Source organism: Oncorhynchus mykiss, chromosome 18, assembly GCF_057628025.1.
Source record: "Oncorhynchus mykiss isolate SJ-2025 chromosome 18, ASM5762802v1, whole genome shotgun sequence".
NCBI classification, from domain to species: domain Eukaryota; kingdom Metazoa; phylum Chordata; class Actinopteri; order Salmoniformes; family Salmonidae; genus Oncorhynchus; species Oncorhynchus mykiss.
In genome coordinates, this window is record NC_143039.1 from 23,305,825 (window position 1) to 23,321,095 (window position 15,271).

General features: G+C 40.3%; 1 protein-coding gene across 3 annotated transcripts in view; it reads left to right on the forward strand.

The window, feature by feature from the left end:
* LOC110495642 (paraspeckle component 1) overlaps positions 1-15,271 on the forward strand; it is a 28,283-nt gene that overhangs the window by 7,534 nt on the left and 5,478 nt on the right. The window contains exons 7-9 of one of the 3 annotated variants that reach the window (XM_036951949.2): positions 3,819-3,876; positions 6,376-6,530; positions 7,144-7,914. The exons of 1 other annotated variant lie outside the window; for it this stretch is intronic. In XM_036951949.2, the coding sequence (XP_036807844.2) occupies positions 3,819-3,876; positions 6,376-6,530; positions 7,144-7,380 (450 nt within the window). In that variant the 3' untranslated portion in view covers positions 7,381-7,914. Of the gene's footprint in view, positions 1-3,818; positions 3,877-6,375; positions 6,531-7,143; positions 7,915-15,271 lie in introns of those variants that run through there. One more of the 3 variants, XR_016488333.1, reaches the window with a different exon arrangement.

Sequence of the window (15,271 nt, forward strand, 5' to 3'; positions counted from 1 at the left end):
ATTCACTATTTATAAGTCAGTCACGCCCTCTACTACACCAGACTTAAATTTAACACTAACAAACTTCTAAACTTCCACCACTAGGTGTAACATATTCATCACCCCTACAACTACAACTTGTAGTATTCATCACCCCTACAACATAGCCTACAACTTTTCTAATTCCTTATGAGTAAAAATGTTGTAGTCTGAGTGTATTTACTGTATTTGTGATGAAATATGTGATCTAACTCCCCTACACGCCAAAGTAATAAGGTTTTTATAGTTGTCTATCATAGTATGGGCTTATCAGACTAGATATTTTATCATTTAACTTTGGCTAGAATTCTTCACTTAAGTAAAATGTTTTACATTTCCTCAACTACCACACAAATACTTTCAATGACCTAAAGCAAGTCCCACAATTTTTGATAATTGATAATTACCTTCTAGTTACTTTTTATGACAAAAAAAATGTCATAAAAATGTTTAGTAGTAGTGCATACTGTACTTTGGGGAGTTTTTATCCATGAACATTTGTGTGGAAATTGTTCCAGGCAAAATACCTATATCAGATATTCTGATCAATACTCAAGATTTAATTCCAACAAATACTGTATGTTTTGTTTTGTTTCTCGTTTAACAGTTCTCATTCTTTTTCCTATAAAGTTTCTTGCATTTAATTATTTCAACATTATAGATGACAAACGTTTGTAATACTGTCACGTCATGTTAATTAACATGACATTTTAATATCCCATACTGCACTTACCTCTGTACTCAACAGAGACGAGAGAGAGAGGGTGTGTGTGTGTGTGTGTGTGATTTGAATTTGTTTCTGTGTGTGTACTTAAACTACTTCATGTGCTTGTCTTGAGGGAGTGTTGTGTGCAAGTATGTGTGATGGGAGTGTTCGATCTTCAATGTGGAACATTTGCATTGTATTCCAGGTAAGTATATTCAGGTGGAGCTGTAACTATATAACTAGAACACAGTTTGTCCCACTACAGATGAGTGAATGCAACCGGTGAAGGATATCGTTTTCAGTGTCCATCCCTCATTAACTATTTAAATGTAACATGATTTGTAATATAGTATATTAATATGGAATATATAATATATGTACTATTTACCCATGTTTACTTTGTTTTAGCTGGCCAGTTTAAAATTCACAGGAAACTCAGATTTTACAACATATCTTAAGACATTTTGGACCAGGAGGTGTATTCTGTGGTTCTGCAATTTTAAGAATGTTGCTGGTAGAAATGCAATGTGTAGAGCTGACACTGTTCCCTATTACACGTTACAGAGCATGTCTGTTCTAAACAATGCTTTTCTATCTGTAACGCTTCTGACTTTGACAATATAACGTAGCACACAGGACTATACTGTATGTGTATCATATTTGTATGATGGTGTGAGTGAGCGAGTTAGGAGGATGTTGAGTGTACTTGCATATTATTTGTGTCTGTGCGAGTGTGTTGGGGGGGGGGGGGTTGAGTTGAGTGATAATGTTGTGTACTTACAGGTGTGTGTGTGAGAGAGCGCAAGTGGGGGCATGTTTATTGCATGTCCTTTATGATAATATATTTTATGTGAGTGTGTGTGTGAGGGGAGGTCAGTGTTGATAATGTGTGTGCTTTGTACAGCTTCATTTGTGCGTTTGTGTAGAGTACATATATATTTGTGTGTACTAATGTTTGGGTTGTCTGAACATCTATGTGTGGAGGGGATTTGGGGATTTATCTACTTCTCTATCTTTTGTCTTGCATATTTATCAGTAACCCTTATTCCTCTAGGCTGAAATCACCACAACAAGGTCACTTCAGTGTTTGATCAACTTTGGACTAAATCCATGTTATATTTTGGCTTGGCCCATATTAAGTTATATGCTCATCACATACAGACCGATATTGACCTTTTTAGATGGGTCTTGAGAATCCATACTGGACACATAGGTAACTTGTTAAGCAAACCTAGGAACTCAGATGATCATTCCGTATGTGCTCCTCTCTCACTAAATTCTTACATATCCAATACAGTATCATTCCACACACAGCTTTTGTAACTCCTCCTTCGGGACTTTTTCTATCACAGTTGGGAGAACATTATTATCCTTATTCCCTGGCTGTTGCTTATACAGTGAGGCAAACAAGTATTTAGTCAGCCACCAATTGTGCAAGTTCTCCCACTTAAAAAGATGAGAGGCCTGTAATTTTCATCATAGGTACACTTCAACTATGACAGACAAAATGAGAAGGAAAAAAATCCAGAAAATCACATTGTAGGATTTTTTATGAATTTATTTGCAAATTATGGTGGAAAATAAGTATTTGGTCAATAACAAAAGTTTATCTCAATACTTTGTTATATACCCTTTGTTGGCAATGACAGAGGTAAAATGTTTTCTGTAAGTCTTCACACACTGTTGCTGGTATTTTAGCCCATTCCTCCATGCAGATCTCCTCTAGAGATGTTTTGGGGCTGTTGCTGGGCTACACGGACTTTCAACTCCCTCCAAAGATTTTCTATGGGGTTGAGATCTGGAGACTGGCTAGGCCACTCCAGGACCTTGAAATGCTTCTTACGAAGCCACTCCTTCGTTGCCCGGGCGGTGTGTTTGGGATCATTGTCATGCTGAAAGACCCAGCCACGTTTCATCTTCAATGCCCTTGCTGATGGAAGGAGGTTGTCACTCAAAATCTCACGATACATGGCCCCATTCATTCTTTCCTTTACACGGATGTCGTCCTGGTCCCTTTGCAGAAAAACAGCCACAAAGCATGATGTTTCCACCCCCATGCTTCCAAGTAGGTATGGTGTTCTTTGGATGCAACTCAGCATTCTTTGTCCTCCAAACACGACGAGTTGAGTTATTACCAAAAAGTTATATTTTGGTTTCATCTGACCATATGACATTCTCCCAATCTTCTTCTGGATCATCCAAATGCTCTCTAGCAAACTTCAGACGGGCCTGGACGTGTACTGTCTTACGCAGGGGGACAACTCTGGCACTGCAGGATTTGAGTCCCTGGCGGCGTAGTGTGTTACTGATGGTAGGCTTTGTTACTTTGGTCCCAGCTCTCTGCAGGTCATTCACTAGGTCCCCCCGTGTGGTTCTGGGATTTTTGCTCACCGTTCTTGTGATCATTTTGACCCCACGGGGTGAGATCTTGCGTGGAGCCCCAGATCGAGGGAGATTATCAGTGGTCTTGTATGTCTTCCATTTCCTAATAATTGCTCCCACAGTTGATTTCTTCAAACCAAGCTGCTTACCTATTGCAGATTCAGTCTTCCCAGCCTGGTGCAGGTCTACAATTTTGTTTCTGGTGTCCTTTGACAGCTCTTTGGTCTTGGCCATAGTGGAGTTTGGAGTGTGACTGTTTGAGGTTGTGGACAAGTGTCTTTTATACTGATAACAAGTTCAAACAAGTGCCATTAATACAAGTAACGAGTGGAGGACAGAGGAGCCTCTTAAAGAAGAAGTTACAGGTCTGTGAGAGCCAGAAATCTTGCTTGTTTGTAGGTGACCAAATACTTATTTTCCACCATAATTTGCAAATAAATTCATAAAAATCCTACAATGTGATTTTCTGGATTTTTTTTTCCTTCTCATTTTGTCTGTCATAGTTGAAGTGTACCTATGATAAATTACAGGCCTCATCTTTTTAAGTGGGAGAACTTGCACAATTGGTGGATGACTAAATACTTTTTTGCCCCACTGTATAGCTGTGTGAGTGTTGTGATGTGTGAGGAATCATCCTACACATGTCCTAATGGTCCTAGTAGTTATTGTCCACAAGGTTTACGGGTGCACCACTCTTCTTCACTTCTTCCAGAGAGAACAGGAAATGAGAATGGGTGAACTGGGCCCTCGTGGAGCCATTAATATGGGAGGTAGGGTCATAATGATGACTCAGCACTGACTGGTCCATAAACAACAATGAACTACCCCCTCCCCCTTTCGGTGTCTACAGATCTAAAGGAACTGGGAAGGTGTTGGCCATATGGCTAGGTTTGTGAAATTCTGGTAACTTTCTCAATTCCCAGGGACTGGGATTCCTGGAAAGCCTGGGAATTTGAGGAAAGTTACTGGAGTTTTGCCGCCCCAGCCATAAGGCAGAAGTTCCCCCTAAGAAGGCTAGGTGGAGGCACCGCCATATTGTGTGCACCTGGCTAGTTCCTTCAGGTCGGCAGACATTAAAGGGCTCGGAGCAGGGCTAAAGATATATTGTGAGGCTCTGAACGGGATGGGCTGTGTGAGGTTCATGGTGGCTCCTTCACCACTTCATGATTGTAACCCGGGGCTGCACATCACCTACATACTGTGTGTACTGAAGTACTAATACTACTGGGGGAAATATGCTCATGTGGTGTAGTCTGAGAACATGCTAATTATGTTTTTGTGTCACTGATTAGATATGTGAGTGAGAGTGACTAGGGTGTAAGTGTGTTTTGGGGGAATGTGAGACTGAAATAATCGTGGAGGGGTTAAAGTTATCGATCACTTTGCAGCAATCCTTTGCAGTGATCGATAACTTTAACCCCGCCACGATTATTTCAGTATATATAGATATAGATATATATAGATAGATAGATATGACTAAATGGTGTAACTCAGTTTTAATACATGTACAAAACTCCTCTTTCCTGACAAGAAATTATGGCCATGCCTTTTCTATTTTCATGAAAAAGGAGTTTTGCAGTCGAACTGAAATTGACTTAAATTTCAGTCATGGGATTTCTTTTGTTTTTACCCCTGATTTGTGTGGAGAAACTGAGTACATCAAGTCGTAGAAAGTCACATCTACCTTTTTTTTAGTGTGAATTTTACATGATGACTTCACTAATGATCTTTTCATTATCAGGTCATTTGTTATTTAGTCAACTGGTTGAAGGAAACCATTGTTTTCTTTAGTCCTTAATGTTTTATGCAACTTCACTTTTGCCCTTTCTACAGACCTACTTATTCATCGTGCCACACATGTGGAAGGTTACCTGATTCGAACAATAGATGAGGCCCAAACCGAACAAACATTTCTAGCTTGAGGGTTTTTAGCAAACATTTTGTATCAGCAGTAGCCACCAATCCCAACACTTGGTAAACGTTCTTATCTACAAGCTTAGAATAAACCCATCCCTTTGTTTGTATTTACATTTTATGTGTGTGTATGTTTACTACTTACAAACATAATGGTGTGCGTTGTTCAATGAGATGGTGGATTATTTGTATTGGGGGAGGGGTTTGCAGTATCATTTATGTGTACATATACCATCTAGGAAATAGTTTATCATCTTTTCATTTCCAGCAGTGTGGGTGGGTGGAGTCAATTCATAACTAATACAGCTGTCTCATTTAGTACCTAGAAAGCATAATGAACTCTTTACTCGTGTTTCCATTAGTTGTTGATGCAACATTTTCTATCTTCTTAATTTAAAAAAAAAAGTATTTATTAAATGACTTGTCATCCTACTGATGATTTTACAGTGTTCTCAAAGACCTGTGTCATATGGCTGTGAATGGGGTTTTGGGTCCGGGGTTGAGTATTTGGCAACGGTGATGTGCAGTCACGGTTTTTAACCTAGAAGCAGAACTGGGTGATGGTGTTCTTTCGCCTGAAATCGGAAATTCATCCAGACTATCTGAGGGCCTCTCACAGCTTGTCCCACTGTTTTACTGTAATGGAACTCTTGCTCTGTTGATTGAATGGTATGATACACTGCTCCTGTTCCCAATGACCTGTAAATAGTCTGTTGTAGGCATCTATCTGCTAACGTTGGTTTTTGGTTGTTCAGCTTATATTAATACAACTTAACCAATTTTAAGTCATAGCCTAATGATTACAGGTGCTGTAGACTGTTAACCTGCCATATGAAATCATCAACAAATGATGTATGTTTTTAAAAGGGTTTTATATATATATATATATATATATATATATATACACTAAACAAAAAATAAATGTAACATGCAAAGATTTCAAATATTTAGCTGAGTTACAGTTCATAGAAGGAAATCAGTCAATTGAAAAATTCATCAGTACCCCAGCTCAGGTAACATGGGACCAACATTTTACATGTTGCATTTCATTTTTTGTTCAGTGTAGATATCGATATGGATATCTCACCACAGACTAACAAAATTTGATATGTTTTCAATTGTGTACCACCGGGCTCAATATTGACTTATTTTTCCCTATCAAACTAGGAAACAAAACATTTGACACCTACATAATTGGCATTGCTTGTGTGACCAACAACCAACGTTAGCTAGCTCTGTCAGCCCTGAGAGATTTATTTTACACCACTCTACAACAACAAACAGTGCACACGGGGTGTGATGGGTGGGGTTTACTTCCAGTGTGACCAAACGATGCTACGTTGTTTTGCGTGTAGATGGGTTTAACCCCGCCTCTGTTGCCGGGGCCAGTGTAAACCAGGGACCCCCTCAAATGATGGGCATAGGCATGAGCGGAAGGGCCGGAGCCATGGGCCCCGAGGGAACTCCAAACATGGGCGCACCAAACATGATGCCAGACAATGGAGCCATGGTAATGTATGCGCTAAGATGGGCGCTTACACTCAACCTCTTTTTAATTTCTCTCTCAATAACTCACTCTCCTTAACCTGCTCAACCCTTGGTGCTCAATAGAAACTGCAGTGTAATGTTTTCAGGTTTTAACCAGTGGTGAGAGGAGATGCCAGAGGCTATTTAGATGCTGCTTATGGATATTACATTCCAAGGTGTTTTGCCAGTGACTTTGATTTTAATAGTTTATGGTACAGATATCTCATCCAGCTGGTCTTTTCTGGCATCTTTTCCCCTACCATTGTGATATCTTTAATCAGGATATCATAGTATCCCGTGGTGGTTAATAATAACATTTACTCCCCTGATTTCACTTTTCACATCATGAGGTTAGTGCAGGTTAGGAAAGGGATTCTCATAGCTTATATCAGCTCTGCACCCATAACTAATGGACTGATTCCTCTCTCCCTCTTCTGACTCTGCCCGGAACTCCTCTGCTTGCCTACTTTGACGTTCGGAACGCCTTCTCATTGCCTCGCCAAAACGAACATTGTTATTGAATATCCCTCCCATCTGATTCTTCTGCATCTGGACTGCTCATAATATCTCCACCAACCTTTCCCTTTATATTGTAGCTTCGCAACGATAGGTTCCCCCAGGGGGCTCCTAATCAGATTGGTTCGTCCCCCATGAGTGGCCGTCCAGGTGTCGAGTCCCCTCAGCAGCAACAGGCAGTGGGGGCAGGGCTTATGGGGGCAGGGCTTATGGGGGCAGGGCCTGGACCTGCAGTGGGGGGGCCAGCAGGCTTTGGGAGGGGAATCCCTGTTGTGGGAAACTATGAAGGGCCTAACAACAAACGTCGCAGATACTGATTGTGTTATGTTGACATTTTTTCAACGGTGTACCCCAAGGCTCAATATTCGGATCTCCTGCTTCTCCTTTCTCATTATGTAAAATAACTGATTTATTTTCTCGTCAAATGTTTTTTTTTTTGTTCTTTTAATTTGGGCTGATAATTTCCCTCAGCTTCTTCATGTGTCCCGAATGTTGACTGAGGGGGAAAAAAATAAATAATTATATCACAAGCCAGGCCCAATGTTGATGCAAAAACACAAATTTTCAATGTTGGCCGCCAAAGGCCAATATCAACTGCGATGTATCTTGATGTAGTCAGGTCTGTAGATGGCTTATAAACTTCTGTATGATGTCTTTTCTTGCTTTTTGCTATCAGTATCCTATCCTCCTGTTATTGTTGTTTTCAGTAGATCCTAGTAACAAGTGAAGACCTGCATTGCCTCTGCAATGGTTAGCTTACTTTGATTTCCTCCCGTCCATGGAATGTATTTCCGGTACATTGCATCCTGTAGTAGTTGTTTGACTAACTGCAATAAAACTGTGAAATGCCATTTTGTGAATACTAAGTTGATTGAAGTAAAAAAAACAAACACAAACTATTTTGTAGCCTCTAGATATTTTGGGATTTTCTCACCCTCATCCTTGTTTCAAGTATTGTGAACTCAAACTAATCTTTTAATTTTTCAGAGCAGAGTCAAAATGATGTCTGTGTAAAACATGCACAGCCTTATGTTGTCACCCAGAGTCACATTTGTTTAGCTATAGCACACAATATTTTACAAAGCTAGGTTTTAAAGGACCATAGAGTTTAGTCTGCTTCGTGTTTTCTTTTTTGCCAAGGAAAATCTGCTATCTTAGTATTGCGATACTGGTATCGGTACAACGCTATTGGGTGTATTGATCCTCAAGCAGGCAGAATACCCATATCGGATATTCTGATCAATACACTGGAGTTTAATTTGAACCAATAGGCAACTCAACATTTTGTTAGTCATTTCTCATTCTTTTTCTGTATATTTAAAGTTTATTGTATTTTAATTAACTCAACATTATAGACAAACTTTTGTAATATAGTGTTAATTAACATGACATTTGAATATCCCGTACTCGTGCACTTACCTCTGTACTCGAGCAAGAGAATTTGTGTTGCCGTGTGTGTGAAGAATCGTGTGCTTGTCTTGAGTGAGTGTTGTGTGCAAGCATGAGGAAAGTCTTTGACGTGGAACATTTGCATTATATTTCAGGTAAGTATATTCAGGTGGAGCTGTAACTACACTACATGCCAAAGTATGTGGACACCTCATCAAACATCTCATTCCAAAATCATGGGCATTTAATATGGAGTTGGTCCCCCTTTGCTGCTATAACAGCTTCTAGGAAGGCTTTCCACTAGATGTTGGAACATTGCTGTTGGGACTTGCATCCATTCAGCCATGAGCATTTGTGAGGTGGGTCACTGATATTGGGCGATTAGGCCTGGCTCGCAGTCGGCGTTCCAATTCATCCCAAGGTGTTTGATGGGGTTGAGGTCAGGGCTCTGCAGGCCTGTCAAGTTCTTCACACCGATCTCGACAAACCATTTATGTATGGACCTCGCTTCATGCACAGGGGCATTGTCATGCTGAAACAGGAAAGGGCCTTCCTCAAATGTATTTATTTTGATTGAATATCCAAAACATACAATATACTTGCAGTGAAGCCGCTCAACAACTACACCACACCAGTCATCCAACAGACTCCCATTCAGGATGACACAGGGTCAACGCCCTGCTCAAGGGCACGTCAACAGATCTCCCATAAGGCCAAAAACAGGGACCCAGATCAATGTATTTTCAGCCATTCCTGAACTTAAGACCAGAAACAGGCTTCCTGAGGGCAATACCAAAATAAATGGTCTATTGATTCTGTATCCTCAAAACAAAATCTGCAGAGCTTCAATGATTTTATGCCCCAAATATTCAATGTTTTGTTGGTGGCAAGAATTCTGTATAATAATTTTTGCTGACAAGCTTGAAGTCTTGAATCTTGCTTCGTTTTAAAAATCAACTTAAACACCCTGTACCATGGAATCGGTATATCAAAAAATGTCTTCCCAACTATTTTGCAATCTGTATGGCACAGTTGTCAACATCCTGGTCCTCAAATGAAACTGGTATACTTTCCTATTTGTTCTGTTTTTATTCTTCTGCCAGTTTTTATATTGGGCAGACAGATAAGTTCCCTACCACCTCCCGCTGCCACCTGCCTTCTCCGTTTTTGGGGTAACGCTGTAATCAGTTGCTTGTACTCTTGGATTGAGCAGACCTTCTTGTACAATTCTGATAACTCCACGAAAGACACAACTACCATTCCAATTTACAATATACTTTAAGTACAAAATACACATTTCCCATAAATACAGGTATTTTGACAACCAGCACATTTTTAGTTCAGCCATAATATTTGTTAGAACAAATATTACATTTTCAGGGGGATGAAATTGTAGTCAGCTCTGCAATGCTTGTTTGAAAAAGAGAGATTTTGAAAAAAAGTAATTTTCAATTCATTGAAAATGAGACATGGATATCTGCAAAAAGACTTTAAATATTGGATGAGCTTTTCTTAATCTACTTGAGAACCATTTAGGGTTCAAGTAAAACTTTTGAACAGGTGAAGCTTTTAGAGAGGTTTAGTGCTTTTATATTTAATTATCTCAACCCACCCTATTCATTAAATGCTTTATTTTGTCTGGTTTAGCGTTGTCTGGTTTAGCGTCCCAGATAAAGCAAAATATTTTTTGCTCATATGATTTGAAAAACAAATCATCAGGAGTAGGCAGCGCCGTAAGTGAGTAAACAGAGTTAATCAGGGCAATTTTTCCATAAATAGACAGGTATTTTCCTCTCCATGGTTGCATGATCTTGTCTATTTTTCTAGTTTTCTATTGAAATTCATTGTGGAGGGCTCATATCTTTTGTCATATGAATACCAAGTATGTCAACTTCACCGTCAGCCAATTTTATAGGTAAACTGCAGGGTAATGTAGAAGTTGTATTTTTGAAAATCCAATATGTAATATTGTACACAATTAGATTTTAGTCCAGACAAATTTAGCTTGCGGATTTAATATAAAACTTGAGTCATTGGCATACATGGGCACCTTTGTTTTTAAGCCTTGGATTTCTAATCCCCTAATGTTGTTATTGGATCTGATTTTAATAGCTAGCATTTCGATGGCCATAACTAATAGATATGGTGACAGCGGACACCTTTGTTTAACTTCTCTTGGCAATTCAAAACTCTCTAAGTAGCCGATATTTACTATTTTACACCTGGTGTTACATTACTTTTACCCATTTTTTATAAGAGAATCACCAAAATTTTAAAAATCCAGTCTTTATCAAGGGCCTTTTCAAAATCCGCTATAAATACCAGGCCTGGTTTCTTAGATATATCATGATGTTCTATTATTTCTAGTAGTTGTCGTATATTATCTCCATGTAAAAATAAACCTGCCTGATCAGATGGAGCAATACCTGGTAAAACCTCTTTAATTCTGAGTGCTATGCATTTCGCTAGTATTTTTGCATCACAACATTTAAGTGTAAGGGGCCTACAGTCTAAAAAAACGGAATCTTTATATTTGCCATCTGGGTCTTGTTTTAGTAATTAGTGAAATCAGACCTTCCTGCTGAGTACCTGACAGACTACCATTTCTATAGGAGTAGTTAAAACAATCTAACAATGGAGCTTTTAGTATATATACAGTGGGGAGAACAAGTATTTGATACACTGCCGATTTTGCAGATTTTCCTACTTACAAAGCATGTAGAGGTCTGTAATTTTTATCATAGGTACACTTCAACTGTGAGACGGAATCTAAATCTCACATTGTATGATTTTTAAGTAATTAATTAGTATTTTATTGCATGACATACAGTGGGGCAAAAAAGTATTTAGTCAGCCACCAATTGTGCAAGTTCTCCCACCTAAAAAGATGAGAGGCCTGTAATTTTCATCATAGGTACACTTCAACTATGACAGACAAAATGAGAAAAAAAATCCAGAAAATCACATTTGTAGGATTTATGAATTTATTTGCCAATTATGGTGGAAAATAAGTATTTGGTCAATAACAAAAGTTTATCTCAATACTTTGTTATATACCCTTTGTTGGCAATGACAGAGGTAAAATGTTTTCTGTAAGTCTTCACACGCTGTTGCTGGTATTTTGGCCCATTCCTCCATGCAGATCTCTAGAGCAGTGATGTTTTGGTGCTGTTGCTGGGCAACACAGACTTTCAACTCCCTCCAAAGATTTTCTATGGGGTTGAGATCTGGAGACTGGCTAGGCCACTCCAGGACCTTGAAATGCTTCTTACGAAGCCACTCCTTCGTTGCCCGGGCGGTGTGTTTGGGATCATTGTCATGCTGAAAGACCCAGCCACGTTTCATCTTCAATGCCCTTGCTGATGGAAGGAGGTTTTCACTTAAAATCTCACGATACATGGCCCTGTTCATTCTTTCCTTTACACGGATCAGTCGTCCTGGTCCCTTTGCAGAAAAACACCCCCAAAGCATGATGTTTCCACCCCCATGCTTCACAGTAGGTATGGTCTTCTTTGGATGCAACTCAGCATTCTTTGTCCTCCAAACACAATGAGTTGAGTTTACCAAAAAGTTATATTTTGGTTTCATCTGACCATATGACATTCTCCCAATCTTCTTCTGGATCATCCAAATGCTCTCTAGCAAACTTCAGACGGGCCTGGACATGTACTGTCTTACGCAGGGGGACACGTCTGGCACTGCAGGATTTGAGTCCCTGGCGGCGTAGTGTGTTACTGATGGTAGGCTTTGTTACTTTGGTCCCAGCTCTCTGCGGGTCATTCACTAGGTCCCCCCGTGTGGTTCTGGGATTTTTGCTCACCGTTCTTGTGATCATTTTGACCCCGCGGGGTGAGATCTTGCGTGGAGGGAGATTATCAGTGGTCTTGTATGTCTTCCATTTCCTAATAATTGCTCCCACAGTTGATTTCTTCAAACCAAGCTGCTTACCTATTGCAGATTCAGTCTTCCCAGCCTGGTGCAGGTCTACAATTTTGTTTCTGGTGTCCTTTGACAGCTCTTTGGTCTTGGCCATAGTGGAGTTTGGAGTGTGACTGTTTGAGGTTGTCGACAGGTGTCTTTTATACTGATAACAAGTTCAAACAAGTGCCATTAATACAAGTAACGAGTGGAGGACAGAGGAGCCTCTTAAAGAAGAAGTTACAGGTCTGTGAGAGCCAGAAATCTTGCTTGTTTGTGGGTGACCAAATAATTATTTTCCACCATAATTTGCAATTAAATTCATAAAAATCCTACAATGTGATTTTCTGGATTTTTTTTTTCTTATTTTGTCTGTCATAGTTGAAGTGTACCTATGATGAAAATTACAGGCCTCATCTTTTTAAGTGGGAGAACTTGCACAATTGGTGGCTGACTAAATACTTTTTTGGCCCACTAAGTATTTGATACATCAGAAAAGCAGAACTTAATATTTGGTACAGAAACCTTTGTTTGCAATTACAGAGATCATACGTTTCCTGTAGTTCTTGACCAGGTTTGCACACACTGCAGCAGGGATTTTGGCCCACTCCTCCATACAGACCTTCTCCAGATCCTTCAGGTTTTGGTGCTGTTGCTGGGCAATACGGACTTTCAGCTCCCTCCAAAGATTTTCTATTGGGTTCAGGTCTGGAGACTGGATAGGCCACTCCAGGACCTTGAGATGCTTCTTACGGCGCCACACCTTAGTTGCCCTGGCTGTGTGTTTTGGGTTGTTGTCATGCTGGAAGACCCAGCCACGACCCATCTTCAATGCTCTTACTGAGGGAAGGAGGTTGTTGGCCAAGATCTCGTGATACATGGCCCCATCCATCCTCCCCTTAATACGGTGCAGTCGTCCTGTCCCCTTTGCAGAAAAGCATCCCCAAAGAATGATGTTTCCACCTCCATGCTTCATGGTTGGGATGGTGTTCTTGGGGTTGTACTCATCCTTCTTCCTCCAAACACAGCGAGTGGAGTTTAGACCAAAAAGCTCTATTTTTGTCTCGTCAGACCACATGACCTCCCATTCCTCCTCTGGTTCATCCAGATGGTCATTGGCAAACTTCAGACGGGCCTGGACATGCGCTGGCTTGAGCAGGGGGACCTTGTGTGCGCTGCAGGATTTTAATCCATGACGTCGTAGTATGTTACTAATGGTTTTCTTTGAGACTGTGGTCCCAGCTCTCTTCGGGTCATTGACCAGGTCCTGCCGTGTAGTTCTGGGCTGATCCCTCACCTTCCTCATGGTCATTGATGCCCCACGAGGTGAGATCTTGCATGGAGCCCCAGACCAAGGGTGATTGACCGTCATCTTGAACTTCTTCCATTTTCTAATAATTGCGCCAACAGTTGTTGCCTTTTCACCAAGCTGCTTGCCTATTGTCCTGTAGCCCGTGCAGGTCTACAATTTAGCCCTGATGTCCTTACACAGCTCTCTGGTCTTGGCCATTGTGGAGAGGTTGGAGTCTGTTTTGATTGAGTGTGTGGACAGGTGTCTTTTATGCAGGCAATGAGTTCAAACAGGTGCAGTTAATACAGGTAATGAGTGGAGAACAGGAGGGCTTCTTAAACAAAAACGAACAGGTCTGTGAGAACTGGAATCCTTACTGGTTGGTAGGTGATCAAATACTTATGTCATGCAATAAAATGCAAATTAATTACTTAAAATCATACAATGTGATTTTCTGGATATTTGTTTTAGATTCTGTCTCTCATAGTTGAAGTGTACCTATGATAAAATATTACAGACCACTACATGCTTTGTAAGTAGGAAAACCTGCAAAATCGGGAGTGTATCAAATACTTGTTCCCCCCACTGTGTGTGTGTGTGTGTGTGTGTGTGTGATATATATATACAGTGCCTTGCGAAAGTATTCGGCCCCCTTGAACTTTGCGACCTTTTGCCACATTTCAGGCTTCAAACATAAAGATATAAAACTGTATTTTTTTTGTGAAGAATCAACAACAAGTGGGACACAATCATGAAGTGGAACGACATTTATTGGATATTTCAAACTTTTTTAACAAATCAAAAACTGAAAAATTGGGCGTGCAAAATTATTCAGCCCCTTTATTTTCAGTGCAGCAAACTCTCTCCAGAAGTTCAGTGAGGATCTCTGAATGATCCAATGTTGACCTAAATGACTAATGATGATAAATACAATCCACCTGTGTGTAATCAAGTCTCCGTATAAATGCACCTGCACTGTGATAGTCTCAGAGGTCCGTTAAAAGCGCAGAGAGCATCATGAAGAACAAGGAACACACCAGGCAGGTCCGAGATACTGTTGTGAAGAAGTTTAAAGCCGGATTTGGATACAAAAAGATTTCCCAAGCTTTAAACATCACAAGGAGCACTGTGCAAGTGATAATATTGAAATGGAAGGAGTATCAGACCACTGCAAATCTACCAAGACCTGGCCGTCCCTCTAAACTTTCAGCTCATACAAGGAGAAGGCTGATCAGACATGCAGCCAAGAGGCCCATGATCACTCTGGATGAACTGCAGAGATCTACAGCTGAGGTTGGAGACTCTGTCCATAGGACAACAATCAGTCGTATATTGCACAAATCTGGCCTTTATGGAAGAGTGGCAAGAAGAAAGCCATTTCTTAAAGATATCCATAAAAAGTGTTGTTTAAAGTTTGCCACAAGCCACCTGGGAGACACACCAAACATGTGGAAGAAGGTGCTCTGGTCAGATGAAACCAAAATTGAACTTTTTGGCAACAATGCTAAACGTTATGTTTGGCGTAAAAGCAACACAGCTGAACACACCATCCCCACTGTCAAACATGGTGGTGGCAGCATCATGGTTTGGGCCTGCTTTTCTTCAGCAGG